At 52.7% G+C, this 23946-nt stretch overlaps 4 protein-coding genes across 7 annotated transcripts in view; 3 read left to right on the forward strand and 1 right to left on the reverse strand.

Annotated features, from left to right (window-relative positions):
• The window catches only part of PLEKHG4B (pleckstrin homology and RhoGEF domain containing G4B), a 77371-nt gene extending 71321 nt beyond the window's left edge, over positions 1-6050 (forward strand). For all 4 annotated transcript variants that reach the window (XM_059694593.1, XM_059694594.1, XM_059694591.1 and 1 more), the window contains 2 exons: positions 2499-2665; positions 3646-6050. In XM_059694593.1, the coding sequence (XP_059550576.1) occupies positions 2499-2665; positions 3646-3687 (209 nt within the window). In that variant the 3' untranslated portion in view covers positions 3688-6050. The remainder of the gene's footprint in view (positions 1-2498; positions 2666-3645) is intronic.
• Positions 6051-8333: 2283 nt separating this feature from the next.
• On the forward strand, positions 8334-14274 carry LRRC14B (leucine rich repeat containing 14B). Its single transcript, XM_059694595.1, has 2 exons — positions 8334-9283; positions 12650-14274. Exons 1-2 carry the CDS (start codon positions 8394-8396, stop codon positions 13293-13295), a joined length of 1536 nt encoding a protein of 511 aa, XP_059550578.1. The 5' UTR covers positions 8334-8393; the 3' UTR covers positions 13296-14274.
• Positions 14275-17514: 3240 nt separating this feature from the next.
• CCDC127 (coiled-coil domain containing 127) lies at positions 17515-23720 on the reverse strand. Its single transcript, XM_059694598.1, has 3 exons — positions 23567-23720; positions 22118-22248; positions 17515-18822 (listed from the first exon to the last, which is right to left on the reverse strand). Exons 2-3 carry the CDS (start codon positions 22236-22238, stop codon positions 18161-18163), a joined length of 783 nt encoding a protein of 260 aa, XP_059550581.1. The 5' UTR covers positions 22239-22248; positions 23567-23720; the 3' UTR covers positions 17515-18160.
• A 17-nt stretch (positions 23721-23737) lies between these two features.
• The window catches only part of SDHA (succinate dehydrogenase complex flavoprotein subunit A), a 30670-nt gene continuing 30461 nt past the window's right edge, over positions 23738-23946 (forward strand). The window contains exon 1 of the mRNA XM_059694597.1: positions 23738-23897. Within this exon, the coding sequence (XP_059550580.1) occupies positions 23835-23897 (63 nt within the window). The 5' untranslated portion in view covers positions 23738-23834. The remainder of the gene's footprint in view (positions 23898-23946) is intronic.

Below are 23946 nucleotides of genomic sequence, written 5' to 3' on the forward strand. Positions count from 1 at the left end.
AAGTAACAGTTTAAAACAAATTTAAAAAAAAAACACACAAACAGACAAAACCAAACCAGGAGAAGTATATGAAATGAGAGATTTCAAAACACAGAACATCTGACAACAAAGAGCAGTGACCCTGAGAGGCAGAAAGATGAGGTGAGCCCTGCGGCTGCCCTGGTTTCTGCCTTGAATGTCCCCGGACGTGGTGCACAGACTCCCCGCGTGGAGGAGATCTAGGTGGCGGGGTTTGCGGGACGGGGTGGGTGAGGCCTGTGCAGCAAGAGGCCTTGGGAGCCTGACAGATGGTTCCCCTCCAAAATCCAAATCACGTGGTCAGCACAGCACGTGAGAACCCCCAGAGCTGGGGAACCTCTGAAAGGCCGAGAGAGCACTTTCCACAGTCACATGGGCGCCTATCCCACCAGCTGGACGGGACACGTGTGGTTCGCAGGGTGCTGGGCGAGCCGTTGGAAGGGCCTATCTCAGGAAGAGGGAGCATTCGACTGCCCCCTGCCCCCGATCCACCCACCAGATCATGAAGCAAGACCCAAGAGGACTCGTTTCCAGGTAACCTCACTACATCCCAGGACCAAGCTCCTAGAGATGTATAGAATCACAAAAGTATCCAGCACCCAACAAGGTCAGTTCACATTCTCTGACATCCAATCAGAGCAACAGGCAAGCAAAGAAGTAGAAAACATAAACCGCAATGAGAATAACCAATCCAGGAAAACCAGCCGAAGCTGACATGACGTTAGAATTATCCATGGTGGCCTTCAAACCATTGTTATAGCCATTCTTGATGTCTAAGAAGTTAATTAATGACATGGAAGATATGAAAACAGCAAGAAAGGACATAGAGGGGCAAAAACTGCAATATTTGAGATGAAAATGAGCCCGGATGGGGTAACAGAAGAAAATGTTAGTGAATTTGAAGACACATCAGTGGAAACACAGAGAGGCAGAGAGAAGGAGGAGGGGCACAGTGTCCACGGACGTGGGGTTCTATGCTGTTTGTGAACTGAGTGATATCACTTGAAGGCAAATTGTGATCTGTTAGATTATAAAACCCAAAACAACCACTAAAGTAAAGCAAAGGGACAGCTGAAACACCAACCAAGGAGACAAAATGAAACTAAGAAAAAAGTCCAAAGAATGTAGAGAAAGAAGAAGAGGGAACAAAGAACAGAGGGCTGGCGGACTGGTCAGAGGCGGACCCGTGCTCAGCGTGTCAGTGGCCACACTGAACATAATGGGCACCAGCAGCTTTTGGTGAGCGACACACGTGTTCTCTCTGACTGGTGTGTACACATGTAACCTCACGGTGCACACACATGTCCAAAGATGTCCGTTTGTACTTTAGAGGTGTGCACGTTCTTGTGTTGCTTACATCCCAATGAAGCAGTATTTTGTACAACTTCCACGTGGAGGAAGGGGTGTGTCTGGAATTCACCATGGTTGGTTATTGGCGTGTGGCCTCCTGCCCAGATGGGGCCCATCCTCAGCCACACTGCCTGGGACAAGTACCTTCCCAAGCCCAGCAGGACAACATCTGAGGGCTCTGTAGCTGACTCCAAGCCATCTCTGTGCCCGATGGAAGGCATTGCGCGTGAACCCTGCCGGGGAGCGCAGGTGGCCAGGTGCTGCACACCTGATCAGAACCAGCAGCAGCCACTGCAGGCTGGGCCCCCGGAGTACAATGGGGACATGTGGCATTGCCAGCTCAGAGCAACTGCACTTCCTGGACTCATACTTCTGGCTCCAGGACTGCAGGTAGCTCGCATCTGGGCTGGCGCAGCCTCCAGTCAAGGCCGAGCCTGAGGCCGGGGAGCCCAGATGTGAGGACAAGGTGGAAGGGCCTGTGTTAAGGGCTCATCTTGGCCACCCTCAGCTCGGTGCCCAAACAGCACTCGTGATCCTGCAGAGAATTACAGGGGAAGGCCACCCGCCACCCATGCAGGAGGTTGAGACTGCCCAGGCAGTGGCCTAGAACACCCGTCTCAGCTGTGGGGAGTGACCCCGGGCCTGGACCCAGTGGCTTCAGCTAGGCCGGCCCTACAGTCCTGCAGGGGAGGTGGGAGGGGGGTGCAGAGGGGAAGGGAAGGGTGTCAGGTCTTGTTTGTCTTGTTCTGGCTCCTTCTTTAAGGGTTGGGGCCTTCTTTGGTCTCAGTTCCTGCTCCCCCTTTGATTTGCATGTCCAGTGGTCACGGAGCCCCAGCATGAGCTGGAGACCACTTACCGGTGGAGAGGTTGTCTGGGCGCCACCCACCCTGGTCTATTAGCTACACTGGCTCAGAGAAGCGGGTCAGGAAACACTTGTCCATGAGCATAGGTGGTATCTACCTTCCTGCCGCGCCATCCTGCTCTGACCCAGCCTCACATGCTGCTAGAAGCTCGCACATGGAGCAGAACACACCTAGCTTTTGATTGACAGGCTCTGAGGCCCCTGAGCATAGAAGAGGCCGGGCAGCTTCACCCTGATGGACCCGCCCTAATTCCGCTCCTCTCCACAGGTGCCAAGAGCTCGGAGTCTTCCCAGTGCAAGTCGGGGGACAGCAGCCCTGGCCAACCCGAGCTGTCACAGCCCCTGTTCTCCGATAAAGGCCCCCAGAGCACATCTCCCCCCCTTCCACAGAGGGACCTGCAGCCACAGCTTGACAGAGGCCAGTTCACCACGACCGTAAGTGTCCCCTCTTCTGAGACCCCACACGAGAGGCCCAGGTGCTTAGGGCACAGTCAGCACCTGCCCAAGTGATGCTGGGCCGCCCAGGACCACTCAGACCCCACCCCGAGGGGTCATTATGCACGTGAATCTGCTCCCCGCCTGCACCCAGCACTGCACGCTGGGCAGGCTGGCTAGAAACCAAAGGCCTGGCTCAGTTCTTGGACACTTGGAGTCCCTTAGCCAGGGTAGTTTTAGGGCCTCCTCACTGCTGAGATTTGGCCGGCCACCTGGAGGCCTGACCTGTACCGTTTGGCATTCACTGGTTCCATGCAATGGTGCCCCCACTCGAGGTCCCCGCAGTTCTAGGTGTAAGAGGGCTGATGGTCAGCAGAAGCCGTTTCCAAGCAGCCTGCCGAGGAGCAAGCTGAAATCGGAAGATGCAGGGCGGAGGGTCAGCAGGGGCTCTGCCTGGAGTCCAGCCCCTCCTGGGACACTCACAGGACCCCCAGTCCTGCCCTTCTGAAGGGATCACATACCTGGCAAATCAGTGTTTCCCCAAATTGATACAAATGTGAGTTTTTATCTCGGGAGGGTGTCTGGGGCCCAGCCTGTTGTAGGAGGAGGCCCCGAACATTGCCCGGGATGTGCACTCAGACGTCTTCCTCAAGGCGAGGGACTGACGTGGCCAGGAGAGGGGCCAGTCAGCACACACGTTACCTTTGCAAAGAGGCCTTCTTGCAGGACGTGCTGGGCCTGTGGGGTCAGCGCCTTCGCCCACCCCACGTCATCCCCGTGCGTCTGCAGGCACATCCCCAGGGCTAGAGAGAGGCCCTCAGCCCGCCTCCCAGAAGCGTCAGAAGGGAAGGTCTGATTTTAAGGGTGCGCTGAGCCGAGAGTCGAGAGTCGAGGGAACGAGTCTTTAGTTCCCTTGCCCCAGATCATTGGTGAGGCCCAGTGACGCTGGTTCTGTAGTGACTTCCCTCCCTTTCTGTCAGAACACCCCCCCTCAGGTCTTCGGCGTCTGGACAGCGGTTTGAGTGGCAGGCAAAACACTGTAAGTAATGGTTTTCCCAGCTTCCCCCACGGACCAGGGGTTCTCTCGCCCACCATGTTCCCTAAGGCGCCGGGCACCCCACCACCCCCAGGCTGCCTGACCCAGTCTCTGCCTGTTGCAGATACTTCCAAATCGCGATCGCACAGCTGGCATTGACAGCACCACTAGCGGGCGCACCGGCCGGGCAGGGCTGCTCCCCCATCTTCCCGTCTGACCGCCCTCTGTCTCGCTGCCTAAACCCCCTGGCGACCGGCAGACTCAAGAGGCCAGGATTGGCCGCTCGGAGAGCTCAGGCCTTTGTCCAACAGGAGGGCCAGGCCCTCAGCCCCTGCTGCAGATGGTCTCCCCCAGAGGCCCAGCCAAGGCCGTGGAGACCACCCATCCCGTCCTGCCTCCAGGGTGTCCTCCAGAGCACCCCCTATCAGCAGTGGCTCAAGGGGACCTGGCACCCTCTCCTGTGAATGGGGCCTCCCTGACGCCCACTCCCACCTCCCGTGCCCTGTGCCTCGCCAGCAGTTGTCCTCAGACAAGGCTGCCACTCATTCTGCCCAATACTCCGTGCGGGAATTCCATGCACACACCGAATCCACGTCGCAGCAGGCACGAGGTGCTGCACGGGCACCGCTGCCATGGGTGGGAGCCACAGTCCAATCGTCAGGAGGAAGACTTGGCAGCAGATTCCTTGGGTGTGAAGCCACTTCCTCCACCAAGATCTCAGGCCTCGGTGTTCTGGGCGGACAGTGGGGGAGGCACAAAGGAGTGCAGGAGACATCTCGGCCTGAGCTCCATTCTCAGACTCCGGAGAAGAACCCCTGCCCACCCCTCCCGCCATCCCCACCGCCTCCCACAGTTTCCCTGCACTGACCATCGTCTGTGTGTGTGTGTAGGTGCCAGAGCCACTGACAAGTCTGCAAGTCCATGTGAATCCTTCGTGCCTATAAAACAGACTCTTTTCCGCAAAACACATGTGAAATCATATAAGTGATTTCAGTTCACATGAGCAGCTGCTGGTGAGACACACAAACTCACACACCCATCCCAGGATCAGAATGGCAAGCACAGACGGACACATTTCAGGGCCAAAACCCTTTCACCCACGGACGCCCTGTGATGCCAGCTGAGGGCTGCCCAGCAGCCACTCCCATCCAGGCCCAGACCTGCAGCTCAGACCAGCGCTGCACCTGCCACAGGGAAGTCAGCTCACAGGCTCGTGCATGGGTCCCTGTCCTTGACCTTGCCTGGCCCCAAGTGCTTCTTAGAAAGTTGTGTCCATGAGCCCCAAGTGCCTTTTGTGGTGTGGGGACCCCTGTGGAGCCTCACAGACAAGGACTCAGTGCTCTGACAGACCTGGGGGCTCAGGGCCAGTGGGAGGAGGCCAGGGGAGGTAACAGGGTCATTGTTTTGACAGCTCTGAGACCTGGATGGGATGTGGCTACTCCAGGCAGAGGAACCTCAGCCTGGACCTGTACATGAGGTCTGAGGATGAAACACAAGCTGGGCGCTCCTGACACATGACCCCCAGCCACGGGATTCTCGGTCACATGCCCCTTGGGACCTAAGTCATTCCCATCATGGCACCCCCCACCCCCACCCCCAAGCCTGTGCATGGCCAGGCCTCTGCTTCATCCTTCCTGTATGGTTCTTCCTCCTCCGTCCAGCACTGACACCCCATGCGGCCCAGCTTCTCTTACTGTGGTCGGAGCACACAGACCCCCTGTCCCATGCGGAGGCCCAGACACACGTGGGCCTCAGAGCAGGGTGAGCCCTCTGGGACTGTGTCTCCCCACCTTCCAGGCAATTCAGGTCGTGGGTGATGGTCCCCAGGTGGGGTCCCAGATGCAGGGAGAGTATAGTGGGATCCTCAGTTCTGTTTCCTGTGTAACAAGTTGTACTTAGTCAGCAGAGCGATACTAGAGTTAGGCTCAGGGGTCACAGGTGGAGCCTGTGGAGGCTGGGTGGAGGCTGCACCCTGCTTCCCAGATAGGCGCCAGGGTGGGGCCGGGGCACGGCAGGTGGGCCTGCAGCTCTGAGGAGCCAGTGCTGGAGGTCGGTTGGTGTGGACATTGCCTGAGAAGACAACCCTCACCAGATGAGTTGAATCAGAAGCAGGAAGAGCCTGGGAGACTCCAGACCCGTAATGAGCTTCCTGCCGCAGACATCTCACCCCCCCCCACCCCCACACCCCAGCCACCCCCACCACCACCACGTGGACCTCCAGGACTAGGAGCGGTGGTGGCAGGGGCCACGCCTCTGTGATTTGCCAGCTGTGGAGACTGTTTTGTTACATGTTTAGTGCTGACTTGTCCCAAACTTAGGTACAGAAATAAATAGGATGTGTTTTTACCATGTGGCTGCGTGTTTCTACAAGGTCTGTTGTGTCCAAGGACATCTCCTGCATATGTCACCTACGTCACCAGGAAGCCCAGCTCCTGCAACCTGAGGGCACGTGGCCGGGACAGCAGGGCCTCGCTCTGAGGTCCACATCCACGTCAAACACCTTCTGGTAAATCAGACGAAGTCACACTGCTCACACACCCCTCACCTGCCTGACGGTGGTGGGTTCCACCCTGGGAGCTGAGGCCTTCCCAGCCCCCAGCCCCCTGAGGGAGGCTGCGAGGGGACAGCTGCCTGCAGGACCCTGAGGGAGCGTCCACACCCCCCACACACTCCCTCACATGCCACGCACCTCAGCAGGTCCTTTCCTCCCACTGCCCTTCTCTGCCTCTCCCCCCTTCTCTTGCTCTTTCTCTCTTCCTGTCATCTTTCTGTGTGTGTGTGTGTGTCTGTCTCTGTATCTCTGTTCCAGCTGTGACCCTCCCAGCCCAGAGCTTGTCCACGTGGCCTGTGAGCTAAACGCTCCAGCCCTGCCCCAAATGATGGCGGTGTGTGTGTGTGTGTGTGTGTGTGTGTGTGTGTGTGTGTGTGTGTGTGTGTTGGCGGATAGGAGGGAGATAGTCATTTAATAATTATTTAACAGCCATCAATGCCCAGGCTTTGTAGGGAGGAAATATTTCTCTACCCATTTTAGTAACGAAAGGCAGATTAACAAGAGAAAAGCAAACAGGTTTATGTAACATAAATTTTAGGTGACATGGGGCCTTCACAGGAAGCGAAGACCCAACGGGGATAAGCCCAAGCATTTCTCTATCAAGTTGAGTAGAGGCAACTGTGGAAAGTAAAGGAAGACAAGTTACTTACTGAAGTCTGTTTGCTCAAATTCTCTGGCCTGACCCCTCCCTCCTGATGCAGGAAGGGTGACTTACATGCAGCTTTATTTTATTTTTTTAAATGTTTCTATTGATTTCAGAGAGGGAAGGAGAGGGAGAGAGAGAAACATCAATGAGAGAAATATTGATCGGCTGCCTCCTGCACGTCCCCTATTGGGGATCGAGCCCACAACCCAGGCATGGGAATTGAGCCAGCAACCTCCTGGTACACAGGACAATGTTCAACCAACTGGGCCACACCAGCCGGGCTCACATGAAGCTTTAGCTCCTGCTTTTAGGAAGAAAGGGGGAGGTTAGCACCTGCTGTTGTTCACGTGCCTTTAGCTCAAAATAATCCTGATGCCAACGTGGCATATTTGGCACATCGTATTCTGCCACCCTTCAGAGTGGAGAGTTGAACTCCAAATCAGGGAGGCAGCATGGCTCCCGGGACTCCCACCCGACCTGCAGCAGCGCCTGCCTCCTTGGTCTAGGCTAGGGCAGCAGTTCTCAACCTGTGGGTCGCGACCCCTTTGGCAATCGAACGACCCTTTCACAGGGGTCGCCTAAGACCATCCTGCATATCAGATATTTACATTACGATTCATAACAGTAGCAACATTACAGTCATGAAGTAGCAACGAAAATAATTTTATGGTTGGGTCACAACATGAAGAACTGTATTTAAAGGGCCAGAAGGTTGAGAACCACTGGTCTCGGGTCAGTGATGAGGACACTGCAGAGGGGAGGGAGGGTGCTGAGCCTGCATCTCCCAGCTGCTGTCAGCCAGACCCACAAGGGACTGTCTGCATGTCCTCCCAGCTCACTCAGACCATGGCTCCCTCCCGTGGAAGTGGGGAGGCCACAGGCTGCACCGGGTCCTCGGAGAGAATAAATGAAGAGAAGGGACGAAGCAAAGTGCCGATGCCTATGGGGCTGGCACAACAGTTGTCAGAGGTGCCTACCCCCATCCTTGGTACCAGTCCCTGTTCCCAGAAGTAAGGCCAGGGGGGACTCCAGCCCCCAGAGGTTCTGTGAAAGGTTTGTTAGCCCAAGGCTGACCTTGTTCTGTGCTCCTATAACTGTGGACGGGGTTAGAGCTGGGGCAGATGCGCTCCACCAGGAGACTGCCCTGGGACCAGCTTACTGCGGCTCCCAAGCACAGGCCACCCACCCCTGCAGTGGGCACAGGCAGCACTTTTCTGGGGCCCAGACCTCCCCTGACCTAAGCACTCAGCTCTGCTTTCACCAGCCGAGCTCCATGAAGATAATGCCGGCTGCCGCCAGACACCTCGCCCAGAACCAAACAGGCCTCCAGGACCAAAATAACCATCAGATGACACAGGGCTGGCCGGCCACCTCCCTCCCAAAGGCAAGCTGCTCCCAGCAGCTGCAGCTAAAAATAGTGGCGGGCATACACGTGTCTTCGGGAGAATCACAAGGGGAGAGCCCCGTCCTGCCATTGCCACCGCAGGTGGGCAGGATGAAGTCACTGCGCTTTGCTTCTGCCGAGGCCCTGGTGTCCCACCCCCAGGTGGCCCTGCAGAGCCTGGACAGCGTGGCCCACAACCTCTACCCACTCCTCTTCAAAGCCAGCTACTTGCTGGAGCGGGCGGAGGTGATCCGCGCCCTGCTGCAGCGGTGGCCACTGGAGGAGTTCCGGCTGGGCGCGCTGCTGGGGCCCAGCACGGACCACGCAGGCGACCTGCGAGACCGGGCCTGCAGGGCCTGCCTGGAGGCCTGCCTGAGGGGCCTGGCGGACCACGTGCTCCAGGGCAGGGGCCAGCGGCGGCTGCAGTTGGCTGACCTCACGGGAGTCCGAGATGTGCAGGTGCAACAGTGCCCCTGCGGGAGGCCGCTGGGCCGGTGGGGCCGCACCGAGCTGCTGGCGAGGACCTGCTGCGAGCTGCAGGCGGACCCCCAGGCCGCCCAGCATTCTGTCAAGGTCCTGGCTGATATCTTCGTCACGGATGGAAACTTCCAGTTGGTGGTGCAGGCCCTGGGGCCGGCAGCTCCCGCCCCACTGCGCCTGCGCTGCCTCTCCTTCCGGGCGGACAGCCTGGACCCCAGCCAGCTCCTGCATGTGCTGTGTCTGGCGGGGCCTGGCGAGCTGCGCCGGCTGCAGGTGGTGCACAACGTGCGGCTGCACGCGGGCCACGTGCAGCAGCTGCTGGCCCAGCTGCACTTCCCCCAGCTGGTCTCACTCACCCTGCCTGCCAAGGCCTTTGACACGCCCCCTGCCTGCGCCCCAGCTACCGAGGGTGAGGACCCCCTCCTCACCTCCATCGCCTGGGAGCTCAGCCAGATGACCCAGCTCAGGGAGCTGAGTGTGGCTTTCTCCACACTGACTGGGAACGTCCAGAAACTGCTCGGGTGAGTCTGGGGTGACCAGAGGGAGGTGGCAGGGTGGGTGCAGTCTCGGCTCACAGCCTCTTACCTGGGCCGGGGTGACACGGGACCCTCTAAAGCTTAAGATGCACCAAGAGCCCGATAGAGGGTGGGACCTTGTTACTTACAAGAGGCCCAAAGCAGGAGGGGGCAGACATGGGAAAGGGTGGGAGTGTAGCACTGGGAGCTCACGGGGGACTGTTTACAGTTAGTAAGCTACAGAGAAAATTACTGATTAGCAAACCAATAACACAGAAGTAACTATATTAGTGTGTTATTACTTGTTATGGTAACAAATTACCCCAACACTGGGCTGAACAAGCTTGCCTCTGGGTTGCCTCCGGCTGTTGGTGGACTGTGGTCTCCTTGAAGGCCTGGTGGGCAGAAAAGTGGGCGATCTGCCTCTAGGTTCACTCACCTGGCCCCGGGCAGGTGGCCTAGGCTCCTCCTCACACAGGCTCTCCACAAGCCTCTGGCTCCCCGCCCCCCCGCCGCCCTCCCAGAGCCAAAGCGCCCCCGGGGGAGGGCTGTCCTCCTCTCCTGTGTCCTCACTTTTGCATATTGTGCGGGTTAGGAGCCAGTCACCACACAAGAGTGGGAGCACCAGGGGGGCTGTGGGGCCACCTGCCATGAATATACTTATAAAAATTTAGAGAAAATAGAGCTTCTCATTTCTTGAGCCAGGGAGCGTGAGGAGCCCTTTCCTAGTTTAGGGAGCCCTTTGCTTACAGGTGTTTCTCTTTTATGCAAGTTAACCCAGAACTGCCAGCCCAGGTGGCTGCAGGTCACACTCCCTCTCCTCTCCTACAGGTACCCCGGCTCCCCCGGGTCACCCATCTCTGTTCCTCCACCCCAATCTGCCAGGTAGAGGACTGAGGGCTCCCTTCCTCCTGGCTTCCACAGGACATCCATCTCCTACACAGAAAAGGTGGCCGCCAAGCCCACGTACTAGTAAAACTCTGACAGGTGACTAGCTCCCTGGGACCTTCAGGACAGTCCTACATTTGGCTGGCTTGGTCCTCAGCCCAGATGTGCCTTTGTCCTGGGGGAATGTCCCACAGCCAGAGGGACCCGTCACAGGCCTGGGAGGGCTGTCATGTCAGCTCAGCCCCTGATTTGCCTTCTCATCGCCTGGCACACCCTGACCCTCCACCGGGTGGAGCCCGTGCTCCATAGCGTACCTCAGTCAGGCTGGCTGCTGAGCACCTGAGGTCCCTGGAAGGTCCAGGTGTGGAGTGTCAGGGAACGCACTCTCCTGAGGTCACTTTGAGACTGAGGAACAGGCTTCTGCACAGTAGTGGAGAGGGGACCCCGGGTGTGGCAGGGTCAGGGGTCAGCAGGGAGAGGACAGTGTGAGGGAGGTGGCAGGGGAAAGGAGGAAAAGAGGGAAGGGCTCCAGCTTTTCCTGAGTGAGCAAAGTCCCGGAAGTTCTGAGCAGGAAGGTGGATGATCTGTGTGTATTATCTGTGTGACAAGGGTCACTCTGACCTCTTTGGCGCACACAGTGCACCTGGGTGGAGGGTTAAGGAGACCCACGTAGGAGGCGTCAGGCACCCACGACCACCTCTGTTTGGTGAGTCCTAGGAGGATTTAGTGCAGAGTAGTCCTCACAGCTGTGATTTATTAAGAAAAAGGACACAGCACAATTGCAAAGGGAAAGGCACGTGGGACAGGACTGGGAGGCCTGGCAGGAGCGCCCAGGTCCTCTCCCAGTGGAGTCCCTGGACTCGCTTTATCCCTCAGCACCGTGTGGGGCCCTCTACCAGGGAGCTAGTTAGACGGCCATGCCCAGGGTGTGTTGTGGGAGCTGGTAGGCGGGCTCTTCAGCCGGGCGCACACCCAGACTCCAGGTCCCAGAAGGAAGCAGGGGCTTGGTATGAACCAGCTTGTTTGTACAAACAATCCAGGGCCAGGGATCACCCAGCCCCAAGTCCCATCCCCAGATGCAGGCCTCCCAAGGTCGACAGTCAGGCCCGTACTGTTGGCCCTTTGGTACACAGCAGGCCCTGCCAGTCCAGGTAGGAGAGGACTAGGCTAGGACCATCTGTGAGCAGGGCAGGTGGTGAGCAGAGCTCAGGCCTGGACTTGATGTGAGGGAGGATTGACAGGATTTCCTCGTGGGTGGGTGTGGCATGAGAGAAACGGAAAGAGAAACATTCACCCATGGAGCCCAGCAAGGATGCAGAGAGGGCGCTGTGAGGTAGACAGCAAGTGCTCAGCTGTGCAGGTCCATGGGCAGACGCCAGGCACCGAGCGCACACATAGTACAGGTGCAGGAGGTGGGAGGGGAGGCAGCTCCAGCAAGAGGATGGGCAGGACAGAGAACTGGACCCCGGGCATCCTCCTGTGCCCAGCGCTCACCTGGTGACACCAGGCACAGGTCCTGAGTCCCGGGTATGGCTGGACCAAGAACATGCGTCTCTCACAGGACCCTGGTGCATGCTCTTCCTGACTGAGGACCGCAGCCCCGAGCAGGGTCACACCCTGGCTCTCTGTCTGTTGCTGTGGGGCCACCTACATCAGAAAGGGAGAGAGCTTTTAGGTTCCAGGCAAGGCCACGCCTGGACTAGATGACTCCAAGGCCCTAAAACTGTGTGGCGTTCGCTCTTGAATGAAACCCGGGCATCTCATTTCCTGCCAGTTCACACGCATCTCACTGCCCCAGCCAGCTTCTGAGCAAACCTTCTCTACAGAGACCTCTGTGGTCACTGAGAGAGGTGACACAACCGATGCATCCTTGTAGGAGCTGTGGACAAGGCCAGGCCCGTCTTTGGTGAAGTGAACTCTTCACTACACGCAGCCACACCACTGTCTCAAGGATGCATTCTGGCCCTGGCCGGCTTGGCTCAGTGGATAGAGCATCGGCCTGCGGACTGGTTCAATTCTGGTCAAGGGCACATGCCCAGGTTATGGACTCTATCCCCAGTGGGGGGCGTGCAGGAGGCAGCCAATCAATGATTCTCTCTCATCATTGATGTTTCTATCTCTCTCTCCCTCTCCCTTCCTTTCTGAAATCAATAAAAAAAAATTTGTTTTTTTTAAAAAAATGGATTGCAGTCTGCCTTTCCAGCCCCAAAACAGCCACAGACAGTAGATGAATGAGTGAGGCTGCGTCCCAATAACAGTTTGTTCATGCCGCTGAAATTTCCTATCATTTTCTCATGTCACAAACTATTCTTTTGATTTGTTCAACTCTCAGAGCCATTTTAGCTCCCAGGCTGAGCGAAAGCAGGCAGCTGGTGGATTTGGCCCTGCAGTCATGGCTGCTGACCCCTGAGACAGTCACCTAACTGCCCCCAGAGCTCCTCACTGGAGAGCCTCTCACCTCTGCTGTTTTCCACCCACCTGCAGCCCCCTGAGGACCCCGCTGAGAGCTCTGGACCTGGCCAACTGCTCCCTGAACCACGCGGACATGGCCTTCTTGGCAGGCTGCACCCATGCCGCCCACCTGGAGGTGCTGGACCTCAGCGGGCACAGCCTGATCCACCTTTTCCCTTCGAGCTTCTTCAGGCTGCTGGGCCGGGCCGCGCAGACGCTGAGGGTGCTCACCCTGGAGGAGTGCGGCATCGAGGACCGCCACCTGAGCACCCTGATCCTGGCCCTGAGCCCCTGCCAGCAGCTCCAGGAGCTCCGCTTCCTGGGGAACCCGCTGTCGGCCTCCGCCCTGAGGCGCCTCTTCCTGGCTCTCTGTGAGCTCCCCAAGCTGCGGTGGGTGGAGTTCCCGGTGCCCAAGGACTGCTACCCTGAGGGGGCCGCCTACCCCCAGGACGAGCTGGCCATGTCCAAATTCGACCAGCAGAAATACGAGCTGATTGCCGAGGACCTGCGTGGGGTGCTGCTGCGGGCCGGCCGGGATGACATCCAGGTCTCCACACCAGTCTTTGGAAGTTTCGACCCAGATATTCAAGAAACAAGCAATGAACTTGGTGTTTTCTTGCTGCAAGCTTTCAAAACGGCCCTAGAAAACTTTTCCAGGGCTCTGAAACAAATGGAGTAGGTGGGCCCTGCAGCAGGCACAGCGGGTCTCACCTTTCAGCCGATGGATCCGTGACCCCGGGGCCGGCAGCTTGGGCCCAGTGTTTGCACCCTCACTACCATCATCCAAAGCATTTCTTAGTCCTGGCATCTGTTAGGCGCTATAGGAGATGAAGCCCTGCCTTCCCGTAGATGTGACACGAGGTCACTTTAGGCTCAGAGCACAGCGGGCATGCAGGAGGGGAAATGCCCCGGGGTCAGTAGAAGCACCCATCACAGCGGCGGGCACAGAGAAGCACCAGGGGACTGAGAGGGGCTGTCCTGGTCATGGTGCACCCCGCGCTGCGTGCGAGGTGCAGGCTGGTAGTGGTAGCGAGGAGGAGGTGGGAGAGAGGACATCAGCTGGCATGAGAGGGAAGAAATGAGAGTATATGTCACAACCAACTGGGAAAAGAGTGAAAGTGGAGAGCATGGGAGCCCCATGTTGTCCCACCCCCTTGCTTGTCCACAGTGCTGACGCTTACAAGGTGATGTCTGTTTGAATATTTACAGCAGCCAATCGTATGGACCGTGGGCTTTGGTTATCAATGGCTTTTGTCTACTTTTGAGGAGGTGAGCAGTGCCCAGGCTGCTGGCTGAGCCTGAGAGCACACGGTGAAGGAACCACAGGGCCTGCTGGGAGGGTGTCTGCCACCGCAGGGAAACCACAGTGCCTGCAGTGACCTCACCTGCTGCCCTCAGACTCTCAGGCCCTGAGGAGGACGCTCTGCTCTGATCTAAGGGAGCTGTCCTGGCGCTGGAGAGGAGGACGCAGGTGGACTTGGTTTCCACGAGCTCTGATTAGTGCAAAGGTGATTATTAGGATGATTAAATACAAATAAAACAGAAGTGTGTCTTATTCAGATATGATTTTAATTTCAATGCGATTTAATTTTAATTTCAATGTGATTTTTAAGTTCAGAATTTTTAAAGGAACCTATGAAATAAAACATTTTTCTCAAGATAGAAGCTAGTACCTGGTCTGGCCAAATCCTCCTCATGCCACAACCATCCCAATGTTCCATGAGGGTTTGCATCACTGTATGAACAGGTGCTGCCCCCTCCCCTAGTGTGCCCCTTCCCAGGTGTGTCCCCACCCCCCAGGTGTGTCCCCACCTGGGTACTCCTGCCCCTTTCTCCGGGTGTCTTCCATGCCTTTCTCCCACAATGGAGTGGGGCCTCTGGGGTTGGGTCTCCAGAGTGAGAGCCATCTCAGGGGTCTGCCTGCTGAGGGAGGCAGGAACCTTCCTTCCACTGAGTGGGCAGAAGCGGGAGGGAAGGGGTGACCTCCCATCAGATCTGCTCTCTGCTTACCTGCTGCATGTCTCAGCTCCGTCATGCTGGTAGTCTCTGGAATCCTATCTCAAGCACATGGAGTTTGCTATTGTAAGAAGCTCTCGGCAAAATTTTTAATGATTTGATTATGCGAAGGGCAGAGTAGGTTCCACTGTTTGGGTCTGTGGAATTCTCTTGATGACAGACTTGGCCTCTGAGTGCCAGCCAGGTGGGACCCTAGCACATGTGTGGCTGAGCCCGGCAGCTGTGGTACAGAAGGGCCCAGGGGTGCTGCGGCGACCTGGGACTTGGGGAAGGGCAGGCACACAGGTGTCTGCTAGTGGCTAATGTGCCCTGGGGCCCTAGAGAACAGCCCATCCTTATGAAGCCCAAGAGGCTGAGAGGCTCAGGAGAGCCCCCAGGAAGCCAACGGAGCAGCCTGAGCGGGACCATGCCCCTGCCCAGTCCCAGTGCAGCAATAACGTGTTCCTGTGGACCTGGACCTGCTCAGCCCCGACCCTGAACGTGCCACTTCCAGCCACGAAGGATTTTCATTGCACCTGCTCAGCCTGCAACTTGTGGCTCTGACAACGCCTGATGTGGCAGCAGCTGTGGTGGGTTTCTGCCAGGGTCCAGGAGCAGAAGATGTGGCCCCCACACAAAAGCAAACTGGGCATAAGAAAATGCAGCCAGAAATGTCTAATCGCTGTGCTGTACCAGGGGCCACAGGTGAATCGAATGGAGACTTGATGGGACCACCCTGTTGGACACCATGGGGACCACTGTGATGGACGTGGTAGGACTATCATCCTGTACTGTGGAGACCACTGTGATGGACGTGGTGAGACTATCATCCTGCACTGTGGAGACCACTGTGATGGATACCAGGGGGGACCACTCTGATGGACACTGAAGGACCACTGTGATGGACATCGGGGGTCAACCTTCCTGGACTTGTGGGTACCGCCATTTGGGTCACCGGACACTGCCCATGCTGCCCCTTCGTCCTCTGTAGTGGATTAAGCATTGTTTTTCCTCATGGAGTTCAGCACTACTTCCTGTTCCCCATCCTGGCAAAGAGAGGGCGCAGACTCAGGGGCTTCCACTTGGTCCATCCTAACGACCTTGTTCCAGACCGTCCTTTCTATTTACATATTCAGACGGCTCTTGGGCAGTTCTTTTTCTCCAGTTTAAACCATTTCAGTTCAATAGTGTTTCACCATCATCTCACTTTATCCAGACGCCTTTTGGTACATCTGTGAAGCCATCAAATGCCACCTGAACATTGTGTGAACATTTCAAACCTAATATCAATTTTAGGAAGATAGATGGCTTCAAATTTACACTCAATTAAGTTTGCTGATGGAAGGCGGCAGTGCCATGCAAATACAACATGGCCGAATTTAATTTTCTGAAGAAAACTCGTCTTCCTAATCTTACAACCTAAATTGATTTGAATTATCTGAACATATCTAGCTGTTGAAGGGGGTGAGGCTGAGAGCATGTTGGAAATTAGAAAACACCATGAGGGTTAACAATTCTCCTTGAAACCCATTCATCTACTAAATGCCTGGGTGTATTTTCCTTAAAGTCAAAACCAAGAGAAAAGCATTAAGTAGTTTACCCAAGGACGTGTGACAAATCAATGGAGTAACAGGATCTAGGATATGCACCAGATTTCACTGAAGGCATCACTTGCTCAGATGGTGACAACATAGCAGAAAGACATTCTGAGCCTTTAAAGAAGTGTCAGACCACAGTGACCAGATCCCAGGAGCTCTGGGCAGAGCCAGGGGCAGAGGACCAGCACCCATTTCTTTAAATGTGTTTTTTATTGTTGACAGTATTACAGATATCTCCCATCCCCCGCCCCCAGCACCCATTTTAGGGAACTTACTGAGGCAGCTTCCTCATTTCTAAAATGGTTCTGAAGATTTACACATGTCAGCATAAAATACGTAAGGTTCAGTGTGCGGGATGTACCCAACGAAGAGTAGCTCTAATGATTATACCCTACAACTTAACAGAAGTTCCCTATAAGCTTTATGTTTTTAATGTACGTCTTATTACCACATAGACAGACAAGCAGGCAGGCAGGGTGGAGACAGGATTTGAAACCAGATGGACCTCAACCCAGGCACTGCAAGGCCACTTTCATAATTGCACAGAAGTTACCAGCAGCTCTGGAGCCAAGCTGCCTGCATTCATACTGGCTCCAACATACCGCCAGGGTGACCTTGGGCAGGCTAACCTTTCCTGACCTCCATGCCACTTCCCTCCCCTGTAAAATGAGGACGTGCAGAAGAGTCCACACAGCAGGCTCGAGGCTGGGGTCCTCTGAAAGGTCTGCTTACAAGGTTGGCTCTTGGCTGGCATCCGGGACCCTGTGTTTTGGAAGAGTTCCCACCGTTAACTAGTAAGAGTGCTCATTGTGCCTAAACTTTGTACAGTTTGGACTGAACACTTCCTTGTGGGAGTGTGGAATTTGCTGGGTACGTGCCATGCCAGGCAGAGGGTGCCTATGTGATCAACCCTCAACAGAATCCCTGGGTGCTGTCTCTAAGGAGCGTCCCTGGTTCCCTGGTTGGCAACAACTCACATGGGGGTTGCACCTGATCTCACTTCGCCTGCATGCCCTTTCTTTGTGTCCTTTCCATGTACTCAGTCTTAGCTATAAGCATAGCTCTGTGCTGAGTCATCAAACCTACGGGTGGTCTCGGGGGGCAGTAACATTACTGCACAGGATCGGGGATAGGATTACTTGAGTGACGTGTAAAGCATAGTAAAGGATGACTCATATCAAACTAAAGGATGCTTTGTGAACAACAGGGCCATGAGTTCCTGCCTACCTATTAGTCTGTGGCAAAAACAGAGATGATTTATGTAAAAACATTTTGTAAAGAGTAAAAAAATTACACAAGAAGTGATATTTTTTAAATTGCAGGTATCTTTTATTATATGTCACCACTAGTCAACAATATCTAATGAATACAGACACACGTCAAATTCCAAACATTCGCTAGGGTATCAACTGGATACAAGAAACCCCCTTTCCCTTTGGTGAGAGATCTTTAAAACATTACAAAACCTTGACAATATTAGTATTTTCCTATTATCATCTGTTAGGCAGTTCTAATCCACTACCTGACAACTTCTAAATGTAATTTTAGAAGAGAAATGATTCGAGGGAAAAACAGTATTTATTTAGGGAGTGATAAAAGCAGACAGGAAATTTCTTATAGTGGGGATCACTATTGTATTTCGCTTTCCTAAAAACAATTTTACCCTAAAGCTAAGATATGAGGTTATACTCTCCGCTGAATAAAATGCTGATAGCTGAAAGACTGCTTCTGAGAAACTGCCTCCTGAATAACTGTGGGGATGGGGAGGAAACCCCGTGTCTGCTGAGGGCTGTTGTACCGCTCAGAGGTGCAGGCTGCAAGGCCCCTCAGTGCCTGTGGCCACACACAGGTAGCACGGAAGGAAGGGAAAAAAGAAACCATCGGCTAACCCAGAATGTCACAATGACAGTCTGACCTGAGTCATTAAAAGAAGTTTCATTTCATTCTTGTCTTACTCTTCTAGTATGGCTTTCTCTAATTTCTTAAACTTTCTCAGTTCGACAATTAGTTCCCAGTATTTGAGATAGAGCCACATGAGTCTCCCATTTTGGCGTTTGTTGGTGTTCCAGACATCACCACAGTAGGTATCATGCTTAAATATGTCGGTCAAGCCAGCTGCCATTTCTAGGTCAGCAGCAACTGGGTCAGTGGATGCTCGGACCAGTAAGTTCTTCTCTATTTCCAGTCGCTTGCTGCGAGGGAGAACCAGGCTGCAGTAGATACTCTGTCTTTCTGAAAGAGCGCCTTCAAACTCTTTCAGCAGCAGCTGGGCCCTCCTCTGCCAGTCTTCCTCCCTTTCCAGGCAGCTCAGGTACGCACTTCTCAAGGGCTGCAACTGCCGCTTTTCTTTCATGACCTGAGCCCGTTCCTGTTCCAAAAGCTTCTTTTCTTCCACCAGTTTGCGTCCCTGAACGATAAGGGCTTCTCGATAACTAGTCGTTCTGTTTTGCTCCTTTTCAAGTTCCAAAGACAACTGAGCAACGGCACGTCGGTTCTCTGAGATCATGGCATGGTACTTGGCTTCAAGATCCCGCTGGAAAGCAGCCGTCCTCTGACGGTATGCTTCTCGCTCTTTTTCTATTTCTTTTTGGGACTCCCTAGACCAAATCCAACCTGACATGAGTAAATTGAGGGAGACAAACACGTAATGAAAACCCAGAGCTGAAGTTCTGTAATCTTTAAAGAAAACATAAAGCAGCTAAGACATGATTTCAATAAACTCTTACGCCCTGAGAGTTACAAAAATATACCACTTTGTATGAAACTATATAATAAGCAAAGTTCTTAAATCAGATAAAGGCTCCCAAAAGTTGAGTATGACAGGCTGAAAGTAGGGAGTCCCCCTTTCAGTCTCCTAATTTTCCATGGCCAAGAAAACCCACTGCTTTCTTTTGCTCTCTACTCTAGCCACAGTGCCCCCATGTACTATTGGCAAGGTTTAAAAATTAATATAGGTTATTTGTTGAAAAAAATAAATATGGGTATACTTCAAATATTGTTGGCCAAGTTAAAGTAAATTTCAAAATGTGTCAGCTTTGCCTGGTCATCACTAGTAAATAGCTGAAGCCCCAGATGTTTGATTGTTATGACAAGGGCACATAAAAGTAAGGTGGAGTGAGAAGTTCAGTGTCAAGACGTGGTGTCAATGGGCTAGAGTCCGGGTGGTGAGCCTGACTTCCATGCCAACCTGAAAATAAGGAGGCAGCACCACCCTTCTTCTACCAGAGCACTGCCCAAGAAGCCAGGCAAAAAGGTGTGAATGAAAACCACTCTCATAACATAATATCCAAGATGCTCAGGTTTCAATAGAAAATCACTCTTCATACCAAGAATCAGGAAGATCTCAAATTGACTTAGAAAAAGATAATCAGTAGCCCCAGCCCATTTTGCTCAGTGGATAGAGTGCTGGCCATAGACTGAAGGGTCCTGGGTTTGATTCTGGTCAAGAGCATTGCAGGCTAGATCCCTCAGGGCAAGGGCAGGAGGTAACCAATTGATTTGAGTTAATCCTTCTTCTTCTTCTTCTTTTTTTTTTTTTTGTAAAATGTAAAACTAAAACTTTAGGAAATATATAGGAGAGAATCTTTAGGATCTAGGGCTAAGCAAGAGTTCTCAGACTTGGCAAGCATGACCCATAAAAGAAAAGTTAATAAACTGGACTTCATCAAAATTAAAACTTTTTCTCTGTGAAATACTCCATTAAGAGGCTGAGAAGACAAGCCACATACTGGAAGAAGATGTCTGCAAACCAGAGATCCAACAAAGTACTAGAATCTAGAATATAATAAAAACTCAAAAGTCAATATTAGCCCTAACCGGTTTGGCTCAGTGGATAGAGCGTCGGCCTGCGGACTCAAGGGTCCCAGGTTCAATTCCGGTCAAGGGCATGTACCTTGGTTGCGGGCACATCCCCAGTGGGGGGCATGCAGGAGGCAGCTGGTCGATGTTTCTCTCATCAATGTTTCTAACTCTCTATCCCTCTCCCTTCCTCTCTGTAAAAAATCAATAAAAAATATTTTTTTTAAAAAGTCAATATTAAATAAGTATCCAATTAGGAAGTGGCTGAAAGACAGGAACGGACCTTTCATGGAAGAGGATACACTGATGGCAAGTAAGCGACGAAAAGACGCTCCACATCACTGGCCGTTAGTGAAATGCGAATTAAAATCCCAGTGGACTATCACTACGCACCTACAAGAATGGGTGAAGCAAAAACAAGTGACCGACCACACCGAATGCTGGCGAGGATGCCAAGAAACTGGATCACTCACACTCGGCTGGTGAGAACGTAAAATGGTACAGCCACTCTGGAAAACATTTTGGCACTTTCTTAAAAAACTAAACATGGACAGACTTTCATGAAAGCCGACAAAATTAGGTGGTTTTTATGACTCAGTGATCTGCACTGTGCCTGCTTCTCCATGAGACTAAATCCAGCCCTAAGGCGTTGACATTTAGAAGTTCACCAGCCTGCCATCCTGCAAAACACTACTTAACGCTTGGAAAGACTACCTGTTGCCTGTGGCTAGGATGATGAACTTGGTGAGTGAACTGAAAGGTTTAAAGTTACAATTACTAATGCTAATGTAATAATTAGTTTTGAACCTGGAAGAAGCCCTGAAGGGACATTCATTTTCCGTTTGTTTTTCAGACTCACCTCTAGCTTTTATAGCTTTTCAGAAAAACCTTTACTTTTGAACTTCTTGCTCTGGGACTTTTGAAATGATGCTTTCTGTCCCTGAGAAGGGTTGAGGAATATTTTATTTTTTCTTCTTGGTTGTCTTGCTTAGGTAATGTGATCAGAGCATTCTTATAAGGATTCTCCAAAGTGTAATTACATGGTTGAGAAATTATATTGCAATATAAGGGTGTTAACTAGACCCCTAGAATAGTTTAAAAGTAAAGGCAGATAAATGACGTTGATAAACTCTACTCCTGTCAACCTCCACTTCCTCTATGCCAGCTCGTGAACCCGAGAAATCCAGGCTTGTAATAAAGCCTCTCCATAAAAAGTATCACTGCTACTAGAGGGAAGCTTTTGCTTTTCTTTTATTTGGATATTCATTTTCTCATATTCTTTTTTGATCTGTATATATTTTTATTGATTTCGGAGGGGAAAGAAGAGGGAGAGAGAGATAGAAACATCCATGATGAGAGAGAATCATGAATCGGCTGCCTCCTGCCAGTCCCCCACTGGGGATGGAGCCCACAACCTGGGCATGTGCCCTTGACCCGAATCAAACTTGGGACCTTTCAGTTCGCAGGCCGACGCTCTATCCACTGAGCCAAACCGGCTAGGCCATTTTCTCATATTCTTAATGCCAATGCAGAACCATGGGATATAACAAAATATAAAACCAACTTCTAAATACCAATTTATCATGTAGTGATAATTACAACTGATTGCTGACAGGTAATTTCCCCAAAGTGGTGCAAAGTTACTTCAAACCAGAGAGAACTTCTGGCCAGGTGAGCAGGTTCCACAGGTGAAGTTTGCCAGAGACTGACTGCTAAACATTAAGCAGACATCCACAGCTGCTGTGTGGGCTTTTGTTTTTTTGGCCCATTTATCTTCCCTACCTCCAGTCTTTATGAGGGCAACTGAAGCAAGGGAACCCGCTTCAGAGCAATAAAGCCTTTGAAAGGAAGACAACGGTTATTAATACCCACGCCACACAAAATGCTCTTAAATATCTTGTCATATTTAACCCTCACAACACATCAAGTAATTCGGATTTGCTACTTCCCATGGACAGGGAAACTGAGGCTCAGAGAGTAATTTTCCCAAGACACACCATTTGGGATCAAACTTGGGCATACACTTGCATCTGTCAGGTCTCAAAGCCCCAGGTCTTTAGACTCCACACCATCAGCCCAGAAAATCCAGCTCAGGAAAATTGTGACTTACGAAAAGCAGCCAATCCCAACATGGGAACCAACAGGGCATAATTCCATTTGCTTCCATCACCCCCATCATCCCTGTAATTGGGCCGGATATTCCAATTTGGGGGGTCATTTAAGTTATTCATGAAGATATACCTGAAGAAAACAATAAAACCATTAACCATACAAAAGGAATAAAACACATCTGTCACAATTTTATCATCTACTTGGCTCATAGGCATCCTTTTTTTTTCTTCCAGAAAATTTTATTCGGACTATGTATGTGCTGCACATCACTGAATCTTGTAGGGTCAAAAGAAGAAAGCAGTAAGAACTCAGATAAAAGCAGCTCACAGTATTGTTGCGGACAGACATGTCTCAATAACTGAAATAACGAGCAGAAGGAGGAAAGTGCCGTAGTTAAAAATGTTTAAAATTATGGTGGCACATTAAGACATGTAAATAGGAAGGTGTCAAAACACTGGCTGCTTTAGGAAAGGCGACAGGCATTGAGGGCTGAAGCCCAGCAGCTGGCAGACCTTTCTGCCGGAAGCTGGTTTCTCTGCATCACCAGGCTGGTTAATATGCATTTGGCACGTCACTGAGTGCCTACACTATGTTGGGCATTTTCACAAAACACAGTCATGAGGGCTTTCGGCCTGTTTCTATGTTGACTGCCAGTGACAAATCATAGACTGATGACAAAAGAAACAGTCAAAGGATAGTTAAGAAAAAAGAAGTTCAACTCGATTTTGAAAAATCTTAGTGGGTTTTTTCAATAAGCCCTTGTTTAACACCTAAAAACCTAAATTCAAATTGGCAATAAAGAGGTGCCAAAAAATATGGCTCATGACTTCAAGTTAAGTTTATGGTAACATGGAATAAAAAAGTTATACTGAACTGCGTGATTTTAAGGAATATGTGGGAAATGCAGTGTTCATTCCTTCGGGCCTGTGGCCTGAGGAAACATGTGATTCTAATAAAAGCAACGTAGTTCTACATATAGACACAGATTAGGCACAAATATATTCTTCATGGCCTTATTTACTAGTAGCAAAAATTTGGAAACAACCTAAATGTCAATAAAATTGGAACGGTCGCTTGTAAACTTACTCAAAATAATTCAAAATTATGTTGCACACAACTGCGCCCCAAAAAGATCTTAATAGTAATCCAAAGTTATGTGAAAATCGGGATGATGACCATACTACTTCTGAGTATGCTATTATTCTTCCCCCGCCACCTCCTTCCACAGAAGGTCTCAGACATCTCACAACAGAACGAAAAACAGAAACATCATCTGGACCGCTGGTGACATCAGGCGAGTGCGTAAAGGCACCTAAGCCCGGAGCCGAACCGGACCCTGGCCGGGTCTTCAACCCGCTCACCATGGGGGCTTCCACAGTACAGACTCGGCCCGCCCCGCACACAGCCCAGCCTCCAGCTTCCCGAGCGCGCGGAACCCATAACCTACCCCCTAGCCGGGAGCGCCGAACCAGGAACTTCAGTACAGCAGGGTCCACGAGTCTTCTCTGCGCAGGCGCGGTGCCCCTACACAGGCCCACGCCCCGGGTCCCCGCCAGGTGCGCAGGCGCAGTTTCTCTTCCAGCCCGGACCCCGGGGGCAGCGTGGTGCGCAGGCGCGGTGTCCTCCCGCTTCGACCCCGGGCGCGGCGACTTGCGCAGGCGCTATTGGTGCGGCTGATCGAGGGGACTGGTGAGACTGCGCAGCGGTAGTTGGACATGTCGGGGCTCCGAGTTGCGTCGAGGCTGCTGCGCCCCAGACGCCTGGCTCTGACCGGGACGGTGAGTCAATACCGCGGGCCGGGCCCGGTCCGTCTGGGCTCGGGCGGGC

Source organism: Myotis daubentonii, chromosome 4 (assembly GCF_963259705.1).
Source record: "Myotis daubentonii chromosome 4, mMyoDau2.1, whole genome shotgun sequence".
Classification (NCBI taxonomy): domain Eukaryota; kingdom Metazoa; phylum Chordata; class Mammalia; order Chiroptera; family Vespertilionidae; genus Myotis; species Myotis daubentonii.

Coding starts and splice junctions, on each gene's coding strand:
- LRRC14B (XM_059694595.1), top strand. CDS start 8,394: ATGAAGTCACTGCGCTTTGCTTCTGCCGAGGCCCTGGTGTCCCACCCC. Junction 9,284..12,649: donor AACGTCCAGAAACTGCTCGG/GTGAGTCTGGGG, acceptor ACCCACCTGCAG/CCCCCTGAGGACCCCGCTGA.
- CCDC127 (XM_059694598.1), bottom strand. CDS start 22,238: ATGAATAACTTAAATGACCCCCCAAATTGGAATATCCGGCCCAATTAC. Junction 18,823..22,117: donor GTTGGGATTGGCTGCTTTTC/GTAAGTCACAAT, acceptor TACTCATGTCAG/GTTGGATTTGGTCTAGGGAG.